Source organism: Ranitomeya imitator, chromosome 1, assembly GCF_032444005.1.
Source record: "Ranitomeya imitator isolate aRanImi1 chromosome 1, aRanImi1.pri, whole genome shotgun sequence".
NCBI classification, from domain to species: domain Eukaryota; kingdom Metazoa; phylum Chordata; class Amphibia; order Anura; family Dendrobatidae; genus Ranitomeya; species Ranitomeya imitator.
This window is the reverse complement of record NC_091282.1, coordinates 650,620,297-650,632,309: the sequence shown is the minus strand read 5'-3', so window position 1 is coordinate 650,632,309 and position 12,013 is coordinate 650,620,297. Positions and strand designations below refer to the sequence as shown.

General features: G+C 41.9%; 1 protein-coding gene across 1 annotated transcript; it reads right to left on the bottom strand.

Annotated features, from left to right (window-relative positions):
- Positions 1–414: 414 nt before the first annotated feature.
- On the bottom strand, positions 415–1,413 carry LOC138658010 (olfactory receptor 5G9-like). The gene has a single exon (XM_069745595.1). The coding sequence runs from the start codon at positions 1,411–1,413 to the stop codon at positions 451–453; it is 963 nt and encodes a 320-aa protein (XP_069601696.1). The 3' UTR covers positions 415–450.
- Positions 1,414–12,013: the final 10,600 nt, after the last annotated feature.

Sequence of the window (12,013 nt, the reverse complement as noted above, 5' to 3'; positions counted from 1 at the left end):
CCACATCTTATATTGTCCAAAACAGCTGACAGGTTTGCTTTAAAAGGCCTTCAGAGACAATTTCACTGAGGCACCCCCAGGCGACTTGTAAGACCTGATGTAGAGTACAGCAAAGGTCAGAAGCCATGGGTGATAAGAAGAACTTGGCTGTGCAGATGAGACAGGAGCATAACATAGAAAAATGGTTACCAATGGTCACCTCTCAGAACCAGGCTATATTAACGGAGTCACTTTAGAAGAGCACTCTTCGGACATGTGTCCTGTTTGGCCATTCCACTAGCAGCTGTGAAATGGCAATGGAAGAGATTATCTAGATGGTTGGTGTCCAATGGTCCCTGGCTATTCCTTCAGCAGGAGGAGTAGAAAACCATGTTTTCTGAACAAAAGATTGATTGGCCAGCTATGCTGGTCTATTAAATCCCTGTGGACAAGTTATTAAGAACTCTCTGTTTACTGAATGTTTGCAAGCAGTATCTTGTTTAAATGGTTTGATTGACTAAATAGTTTAATTTTGATTGTGTCTTTAACCTCCTTGTTTCTCATGCTGTAGATGATAGGATTCAACATTGGTGTCACCGCTGTGTATAGAATAGACATGATCTTGCCTATCTCAGGAGAGTAGGTGGAGCGAGGTTTCAGGTACATGAACATAATAGTTCCATAGTACACAGACACAACAGTTAGGTGGGAGGCACATGTGGAGAACGCTTTTTGTCTCCCTTGGGAAGAACGAATCTTGAAGATGGTGAAGATGATGTGGACATATGAAATTAATGTCAAGAAGAAAGCACATATGATAATGATCTGTGCTGCAACCTGCATGACTATTTCGTTAGTACGGGTATCCTGGCATGAGAGTTGAAAGAAAGGAGGCATTTCACAGAAGAAGTGGTTGACATGGAATTTGCAAAATGGTAGGTGGAAAGTGAGCAGCGTATGAATAAGCGAATTGGCAAAACCTGCAGCCCAAGATATAGAAGATAAACAAGCACACATTCTCTTGTCAATAATCATTTGGTAATGTAATGGTCTGCAAATGGCTACAAATCGATCATAGGCCATAATGGCAAGAAGGACGCATTCGGTGCCCCCTAACGCCATATGGAAGTACATTTGAAGTGCACATCCCAAGAAAGAAATACTCCTGTCCTCGGATAGAGTATTTATTAGAATTTTTGGCACAATGTTAGAGGAGAAACAAATGTCAATAATGGAAAGATTAGTCAAGAAGAAGTACATTGGAGTTTGCAGCTTGGAGTTGATCCTCACTACAATGATGAGAAAAACATTCCCAGACAAGGTTGTTATGTACATTATCAAGAACATAATAAAGCAGATAACCTGGAGATTGGGGACATCGGAAAGGCCTAGAAGAGTGAATTGTTCTGGAGAAGTTTGATTTGAGTCTCTCATTTTATGCTCTATACCTGGTGAATGGTTGACAAGACACAAAACATATGAAGATGCCCATTGTTGATATCTTTTTGTATATTATTTGGAAGGGCACTAGTTCAACACTGTTCCAAAGTTATGAGTAGAGATGAGTAGATCCCTTTGTGCAACCCCTGTTCATGATTTATTCACTGGTCTTTGGCTGTGGCCTGGAGCTGCACAAATCTACTTGCCCTCCAGGATCCTAGGCTTTGGCTTATGATTATGAGGTCTGTTGAGACATCACCTGTGCGCTGCATAGATGACGTCAGGTCGATGAACCTGGGAGATGAGGAAATTTGTGTAACTTTTGATCATGACCAGAGAGCACTGACCTGGACTGTGGACCAGAGTTGCTCGAAATTATCCACTCATCTCTACTTATGACATTCAACTGTTTTCATAACTGATCCATCTGCATCCTTTTTCTAAGTGCAATACTTGTCTCCTGTACTTTTATAGTAGAAAATGAAATGAGTAGTCCTTAATGCTCATGATATACCAGCCCAACCTCTGTTGTAGCGTGAGAGAGGAAAGCAAGACTTATGGCTTTCTCTATATGTTGGCAGGACAAGCAGGACTAACAGGATCTTTTTTTAGAATAGTGGTGAACTATGGAGACTTTTCCTAAGTGTGGTCAGGGGAAGATTCTCTATGAATGGGAAGACAAAAAACCTACAGGCTTCCTGTTTTGGTGGCCATTGAGGCATGGGCTGCAGACTTTCTATGTTTGTGAATGTTTTACTCTGAAACGTAGAAGCTTTTCATAAAAAAATGCCTTGAAAAATAATGCATGCACGAGATGATGTCCACTGAGAAACTCCATCTGGCTTCTCCTTGACCTGAGCATTATGAAGTTCAGTTCTCATCCGCGTGAGAAGCTCAATTGAAAAGTTTTTTTGCACATTCTTTCACATTTGACAGAAAAAATATATTTTTTTATCTAAATGAGGGGCAGCTCATTGAAATTTGATCTGCTATGCACCAACATAAGACTGCTCAACTTCCCATTTATAAGAGTTACAGATGTGGTATGCACAGTTATTAGGCATTTATTAGGCATACTTTTAGGGTCATTTTTTACCTAAATGAATTTACTTTGGCTAAAATTCAATTTTGGGATTTAGTTTCATTAAAAATTCAGCAGTTTGGCTTATACAGTCATGGCCAAAAGTATTAACACCCCTGCAATTCTGTCAGATAATACTCAGTTTCTTCCTGAAAATGATTGCAATCACAAATTCTTTGGTATTATTATCTTCATTTAATTTGTCTTAAATGAAAAAAACACAAAAAGAATTGTCCTAAAGCCAAATTGGATATAATTCCACACCAAATATAAAAAAGGGGTGGACAAAAGTATTGGCACCATTCGAAATGTCATGTGATGCTTCTCTAATTTGTGTAATTAACAGCACCTGTAACTTACCTGTGGCACCTAACAGGTGTTGGCAATAACTAAATCACACTTGCAGCCAGTTGACATGGATTAAAGTTGACTCAACCTCTGTCCTGTGTCCTTGTGTGTACCACATTGAGCATGGAGAAAAGAAAGAAGACCAAAGAACTGTCTGAGGACTTAAGAAACCAAATTGTGAGGAAGCATGAGCAATCTTAAGGCTACAAGACCATCTCCAAAGACCTGAATGTTCCTGTGTCTACCGTGCGCAGTGTCATCAAGAAGTTTAAAGCTCATGGCACTGTGGCTAACCTCCCTAGATGTGGATGGAAAAGAAAAATTGACAAGAGATTTCACCGCAAGATTGTGCGGATGTTGGATAAAGTACCAAGACTAACATCCAAACAAGTTCAAGCTGCCTTGCAGTCCGAGGGTACAACAGTGTCAACCCGTACTATCCGTCGGCGTCTGAATGAAAAGGGACTGTATGGTAGGAGACCCAGGAAGACCCCACTTCTTACCGCGAGACATAAAAAAAGCCAGGCTGGAGTTTGCCAAAACTTACCTGAAAAAGCCTAAAATGTTTTGGAAGAATGTTCTCTGGTCAGATGAGACAAAAGTAGAGCTTTTTGGGCAAAGGCATCAACATAGAGTTTACAGGAGAAAAAAAGAGGCATTCAAAGAAAAGAACACAGTCCCTACTGTCAAACATGGCAGAGGTTCCCTGATGTTTTGGGGTTGATTTGCTGCATCTGGCACTGGACTGCTTGACCGTGTGCATGACATTATGAAGTCTGAAGACTACCAACAAATTTTGCAGCATAATATAGGGCCCAGTGTGAGAAAGCTGGGTCTCCCTCAGAGGTCATGGGTCTTACAGCATGACAATGACCCAAAACACACTTCAAAAAGCACTAGAAAATGGTTTGAGAGAAAGCACTGGAGACTTCTAAGGTGGCCAGCAATGAGTCCAGACCTGAATCCCATAAAACACCTGTGGAGAGATCTAAAAATGGCAGTTTGGAGAAGGCACCCTTCAAATATCAGGGACCTGGAGCAGTTTGCCAAAGAAGAATGGTCTAAAATTCCAACAGAGCATTGTAAGAAACTCATTGATGGTTACCGGAAGTGATTGGTCGCAGTTATTTTGGCTAAAGGTTGTGCAACCAAGTATTAGGCTGAGGGTGCCAATACTTTTGTCTGGCCCATTTTTGGAGTTTTGTGTGAAATGATAAATGTTTTGCTTTTTGCTTCATTCTCTTTTGTGTTTTTTCATTTAAGACAAATTAAATGAAGATAATAATACCAAAGAATTTGTGATTGCAATCATTTTCAGGAAGAAAATTAGTACCGTATATACTCGAGTATAAGCCGAGATTTTCAGCCCAAATTTTTGGGCTGAAAGTGCCCCTCTCGGCTTATACTCGAGTCAAGGTGGGTGGCAGGGTCGGCGGGTGAGGGGGTGAGGGCGCTGAGGCATACTTACCTGCTTCCAGCGATCCTGGCGCTCCCCCTGCCGTCCCACGGTCTTCGGTGCTGCAGTTCTTCCCCTGTTCAGCAGTCACGTGGGACCGCTCATTAGAAAAATTAATAAGCGGCTCCACCTCCCATAAAGTGGAGCCACCTATTCTTTTCTCTAATCAGCGGTGCCGGTGACCGCTGATAGAAGAAGAGGCTGCGGCACCGAAGACAGCTGTCCGGGAGAAGGAGCCGGACGCCGGGAGCAGGTAAGTATTACATATTTACCTGTCCCCGTTTCAGCCGCCGGGCGCCGCTCCATCTTCCCGGCGTCTATCTGCACTGACTGTGCAGGTCAGAGGGCGCGATGACGCGTATAGTGTGCGCGGCGCCCTCTGCCTGATCAGTCAGAGCGGAGAGACGCCGGGACCGGACGCTGGGAGCTGCAAGCAAGAGAGGTGAGTATGGCGTCTTTTTTTTTATTGCAGCAGCTGCAGCAGCAATGGCACAGATTTATGTGGAGCATCTAGGGGGAAATAATGAACGGTGCAGAGCACTATATGGGGCACAGCTATGGGGCAATAATGAACGGTGCAGAGCACTATATGGCACAGCTATGGGGCAATATTAACGGTGCAGAGCACTATATGGCACAGCTATGGGGCAATATGAACGGTGCAGAGCACTATATGGCACAGCTATGGGGCAATATGAACGGTGCAGAGCACTATATGGCAGAGCTATGGGGCAATATGAACGGTGCAGAGCACTATATGGGGCACAGCTATGGGACAATAAGAACGGTGCAGATCACTATATGGTAGAGCTATGGGGCAATATGAATGGTGCAGAGCACTATATGGCAGAGCTATGGGGCAATATGAACGGTGCAGAGCACTATATGGCAGAGCTATGGGGCAATATGAACGGTGCAGAGCACTATATGGCAGAGCTATGGGGCAATATGAACGGTGCAGAGCACGATATGGCAGAGCTATGGGGAAATATGAACGGTGCAGAGCACCATATGGCAGAGCTATGGGAAAATATGAACGGTGCAGAGCACTATATGGCAGAGCTATGGGGAAATATGAACGGTGCAGAGCACTATATGGCACAGCTATGGGGCAATAATGAACGGTGCAGAGCACTATATGGCACAGCTATGGGGCAATAATGAACATGCAGAGCACTATATGGCACAGCTATGGGGCAAGAATGATCTATTTTTATTTTTGAAATTCACCGGTAAATGCTGCATTTCCGCCCTAGGCTTATACTCGAGTTAATAAGTTTTCCCAGTTTTTTGTGGCAAAATTAGGGGGGTCGGCTTATACTCGGGTCGGCTTATACTCGAGTATATACGGTATTATCTGACAGAATTGCAGGGGTGTCAATACTTTTGGCCATGACTGTACTAGCTCTATGTTTACAGCACAATGCTGTCTGCAGAGTGAAATAACTGAGAATCTATCAGTGAGTTAATTCCAATGGGGAGTTTGTACTGATTTAAACTAAGCTAAACTTTGATGTGGACATAAATCAGCTAAAAAAGACAAATAAAAGAGTTAGTGCAATTTTTTTGCTCATGTGGGTGAACCAGCCAAAAGGAAGGCAATTTTCTTTCTTGAAGCGTCTTTTTTACTTGTGGGACATTTCTTAAGTGGTTTTCTGGAAGTATTTTTAAATTCCATCCAATATATTAAAATTAAAAAATGAGACTGGAAGCAAAAACGCTGGCAAAACACGCTTGTATATCCTATGGTCATCTTCTGGGCCTTCCTATTGACTTGTATTTTAAAGGACAAATGTGAAATCACGTGAAAAATGGTCCACTCACTTTTTTATATGCTTGCCATTTTTGAAAACCTGAAGTAGTTAATAAAAGCTAAAAAAGACTGGACATTGTTCTGTTAGATGAATCCTGTCATAAATCCCACTCTGTGAGTATCTCCAGGCTCTTTATTCACATCATGTCTCAACCTCCATTACATGAATTCTGAGTACAACAACATCCAACAAGTTCCAAACAAAGAATATAGAACACACATAAAAGTAGTGAGACCCCTAGAGGCCACATGAACATATAACATATTGCTACATCCTTTCTCTTTTAACTAGAGGAACAATAAAAGATACTAAACTAATGTATACTATGACAAAGTTAGAAATTAACATAGTACGTCCAGTTAGATATAATCTTTGAGGTGCGCCGGCTTTTTGCTAATTCTGCCAGCTCTGGTAATATAAGATGTGTCACTTTCTACATCTGGTACATCTGGTAGTTCTTCCGATATTGTCTGTCTCTGGCCAGAGTCCTCACCCTGATGGTCAGCTGTCACTGTTGGTGCCTGACTTGTACTTGCTGCCTCGTTGTCTTGGGTGTCTGGATACTGTTCAAAAGGCCATGAATCATCTCTTTCTTGCGTTTTCCTCAAATCTCTTCGATTCCTCCTTAGTCTTCTTCCGTCGTCTGTTAGAATTTCGTAAGACCGCGGTCCCAGTTTCTGGACAACCTTTGCCTTTTGCCAGTGTTTGTCAAATGTGGTGCTTGGCTGCAGCCGAATGTTGTCATTTCTCTGGAGCTTAGGCAGATCCTTTGCAGATTTATTGTAATAGAAAGCTTGCCTAGCTTGATTCTTCTGTAATTTAGCTTCGATGTTTCCCAGCAGCTTTGGCTCTAACAGATGACACGCAGTTGGTACTAGTGTCTTTGTACGCCTACTCATGAGCCTCTGTGCTGGACTGCTGTCTAGGCCTTGGGTGGGTGTGTTTCTATGATCCAGTATAGACAGATATACATCAGCACCCGCCTGGTTTGCTTTCTGCATGAGTCTTTTGGCCGTTTTTACTGCTGACTCTGCTTTCCCATTACTCTGAGGATATCTTGGAGAAGACGTCTGGTGTTCAAATTCCCATTTCTTACTGAAAGTTTTGAATTCTTCCGACGTAAACTGTGCCGCATTGTCAGAGAAAACGATATCTGGAATGCCATACCTGGCAAAATGGGCCTTGAGTTTTTTAATCACTGTTCTCGCCCTTGTGTCCTGCACCAAATCAACCTCCCAGAAGTTAGAGAAATAGTCCACTGTGTCAGGTATTCTTTGTCATTCCATGTGAACAAGTCTGTTCCTATTTTTGACCAAGGCCTATGTGGAATTTCATGAGGTTGCAATGTCTCCTTTGGTTGCTTATCATTGCAGGATGCACATATTTCACATTGTGCTATGTAATTTTTTATGTGGTCATTCATTCCTGGCCAATAAACTGATTCTCGTGCACGACGTAGGCATCCTTCCATGCCTAAGTGAGAAGAGTGCAATGTTTTCAATATGCCTCTTCTGAGAACTTCAGGTATAACAGCCCTGTCTCCTTTAAAGATGATTCCTTGCTGCACTGACAATTCATCTCTTATGTGGAAGAATGGTGAGACTTCCCTCGGAGCATGCTGCTTGTATTTTGGCCAGCCCTGCAAGATGACAGTCTTTAAACTCTGGAGACTTTTATCCTTCTCTGTAAAAGTCTGGATTTGCTTGACCTTTTCTTTTGACACTGCAAGGTAGTTACACATATTGATGGTTTCAATGTCTTCCTCCTCATCATTTGTGATAGGAAGGTAAGCTCTGCTTAGCGTATCTGCAATCAGTAAGTCTCTTCCTGGACAGTACCCGATGTCAACATCATATTTCTGAAGTCGCAACAGCATGCGCTGTAGTCTCTTTGGGGCATTCAGTAATGGTTTCTTTGTAATGCTCTCCAATGGTTTGTGATCCGACTGCACTGTTACCCGTCGACCATAGGTGTACTGGTGAAACTTCTCCATCCCAAATACCACAGCCAGTAGTTCCTTCTCAATCTGCGCATATCCCTGCTCTGTTGTTGTAAGGGCTCTGCTTGCAAATGTAATTGGCTGTTTGTTCTGCATTAATGTGGCTCCAAGGCCTTTTTCCGAAGCATCACATTGTACCACTACTTCTCGATCTGGATCGAAATACTTTAGGGTTGCTGTATCTGCAATGGCATTCTTTACTGCTCGGAAAGCAGTCTCCTGGCTTTCTGTCCATTCCCAGCGCACATCTTTGTGGGTTAGCTGTCTCAGTGGCTCACACATGTCTGAGAGATGTCTGCAAAATTTTGAGAGATAATTCACCATGCCCAAAAATCGTTGTACTCCAGAAACATCAGTAGGGGTAGGCAAATCTTGTATTGCTCTCACCTTTTCATGATCCACTTTGACCCCAGTTGAAGTCAGTCGATGACCAATATAGGCCACTTCTGTCATTTTCAATTTGAATTTGTCCAAATTCAGCTTTATGTTTTTTTCTCTGCATCTGTCCAAAAATTGTATCATCTTCTGATCGTGATCCTTGATTGCAGATTCCATATTTTCACCTTCTCCCACTACTAGGATATCATCCGCTATTGTCTTCACTCCAGTAAGTCCTTCCAAAGCCTGCATCAATTTCTGCTGGAATATCTCTGGAGCAGGTTTTAGTCCCATGGGCATTTTCAGCCATTTAAAGCGTCCAAATGGCGAAGAAAATGTTGTCAATAAACTTGAATCTTCAGTCAGGGCCACATGCCAGAATCCATTTTTTATATCACATACAGAAAATATTTTAGCCTTTGATAAATCTGGTAGAACATCATCTAATGTTGGCATTGGGTAATGATTTCGTTTCAGCGCCTTGTTGAGTGGCTTAGGATCAATACATATTCTTAACTTGCCCGATGGTTTCTGCACTATGACCAAACTGCTGATCCAATCTGTGCTCTTATGGACTGGTGCTATCATGCCTCTTCTCTGTAGATCTTGCAGTTCTACTTTCAGCGGTTGCATTAAAGCTACAGGCACTCTTCTTGTAGGTAATCTGGTGGGCTGCACTGTGTTGTCAATTTCTAGCCTATATTTACCTTCAAAGCATCCATCACCTTCAAATACATCAGCATACTCTGCTTTTATTTTCTGCATGTCCAAGTTGTGCTCTGCATTTCGTTTTGGATTTTGCATATCCTGGGCAACTTCAACAGACATAATGTTCTGAGACTGTACTTTTATTAAGTCCATTGCCTGAACTGCTTTTACTCCCAGTAATGGTACATGGTTACCACCCCGTAACACGGTAAATTCAACTCTATAACTCTTTCTGTTACATGGGTTTCGTATTTTTAGCTTACATGTCCCCATTGGTTTCAGAACACTTTTGTTGTACATCACCAGTACCTTGTCAGTTGGCTCAATAGAAACCTGTTTGTTTAGCAGATCAAATGAAATTACATTGCAGCTTGCTCCACAATCCAGCTGAAATCTAATGGGCTTCTCATCCAACAAGAATGTTGCATAAAGCTGCTTGGCATCCTTCACTACTGACTGCCCGACTACATTGACTTTCTCTGTTGTAGACTGCATTTGTAGCCATGTAATGTCCTCTGCACTGTCAGTGTCTGGTGTCACAGTGTGGAGCTGTCTGTACTGTTTGCCTCTTCCTTGCCTGCAGACAGCAGAGGAATAATTCTTCTTGCCACATGACCTGCAGGTTTCCCCATATGCTGGACACTTGGTTTTGTCTCTCTCATGTCTTTTCCCACAATACTTGCAGTGGACAGTGTTTATAGGGTAGTCTGGTCCTGTCTTTCCTTTCATAGATACTGCATGTACCTTGTCATCATCATTCTCACTGGTGCCTGCTATCATCTTCAGGCTGTGCTTTGTGAGCTCAGCAGCCCTGCAGATTTGCATACATTTCTCTAAAGTCATGCCTTCCTCTCTCAGTAATCTTTCTTTGAGATGACTGTCCTTTATGCCACACACCATTCTGTCCTTGATTAGACTGTCCCTGATCTCTCCAAAGCCACATGTTTCTGCAAGTCTCCTCAGCTCTGTCAGATATCTGTCCACATTTTCACCATCCTCCTGATGTCTTGTGAAAAACTTATATCTTTCCACTGTCTCATTCTTCTTTGGGTCACAGTGTTTATCAAATGCCTGCACAATATCTGCTAGGAGGAGGTTGTCTGTGTCTGGGAGCAAGGTGTGGGCTAATTCTCTGCCATTTTCCCCAATTAGGTAATAAAACAGCTTTACTTTCCGTTTGTCATCAGTGGGGCCCACAGTCAGATCCACATACAGTGTAAACTCTTCCTTCCAATGTCTCCAAGTCTGGGACAGATTACATGAAGTGACATCCAGTCTCTGAGGGGGCTTCAGACCAGTCTCCATTTTTCTGTACTGTCAGGGAATCTGTACTTACAGTTGCAGTGATCTGTGCAGTTCCAGCCTCATATAAGCTCTAAGAATTTGCAGGTTCTGTGCCCGGCTGCCACCATGTTCTGTTTGATGAATCCTGTCATAAATCCCACTCTGTGAGTATCTCCAGGCTCTTTATTCACATCATGTCTCAACCTCCATTACATGAATTCTGAGTACAACAACATCCAACAAGTTCCAAACAAAGAATATAGAACACACATAAAAGTAGTGAGACCCCTAGAGGCCACATGAACATATAACATATTGCTACAGACATACTGTATGAACAACAATTTGGATTTACATTTTGTATTTATTCATTCTGTTGAGCATTTAGATAGCGCTTTTCAGTCAAGTTTTGGAGTGGACCTGCCTAAAAAAGTGCACATACCCTAAGAGTATGTGCACACGTTCAGGAATTTTTGCGTTTTTTGCACATTTTTTCGCTATAAAAACGCATAAAAAATGCATACATTATGCATCCTATCATTTAGAATGCATTCCGCATTTTTTGTGCGCATGTTGCGTTTTTTTCTGCAAAAAAACGCATTCCGGACAAAGAAGCAACATGTTCATTATTTTTGCGGATTTTTTGTGGATTTCCCATTGTTTTGGAGTGTCTGGGAAAAAACGCATAAAATCTGCAAAAAAACGTGCAAAATCCGCGGAAAAAAAAACGCATGCAGAATTCCTGCGGAAAACCTCAGGTTTATCTCAGGAAAATTCTGCATGCATTCCAGACGTGTGCACATACCCTAAGGCTATGTGCACACGTCCGGATTTTTAGCGTTTTTTTTGCGGAATTTCGCTATAAAAACGCTATAATTCCGCATCAAAAACGCTAAAAATATGCATCCTATCATTTAGAATGCATTCCGGAGTTTTTGTGCAGATGGATGCGTTTTTTTCCGCAAAAAAAACGCAATCCGCAAAAAAAATGAACATGCTCATTCTTTTTGCGGATTTTTTGCGGATTCCATGATAAAAGGAAACTCAGGGAAAAAAAAAAAAACGCAAAAAATTCGCAAAAATTCCGCGCAAAATCCGCGCAAAAAACGCGCAAAAACCGCGATAAATCCGCGCGGAAAAAAACGCAAATTTCTGCCGGATTTTGTCAGGAAAATAACCTGACGTGTGCACATAGCCTAAATGTTACAAACTCTTTGTCGGAACAAGCTTCCTGAGGTTTCTCTATTATCTCATTCTGCAGCCGACAGTAAGTATGGAGCAAAAAATCTTGTAAAAGCCAAACAATAACATTTTGTTAATGAAATACAATTGCAAAAAAATATTTTTAGGCTTTTAAAATATATATATAAATATATTTTAAAAGCCTTAAGGTGTTAATATATTTTAAGCGAAACATTGGCAACAATGAAAGATGATAAAGGGGATCTAAACTACATCTGTAAAAGTGATTCCAAAGTCTATAAGTAGTCCTTTGTCCTTCCTCCAAAAATGTTCCTAGTTTTTTT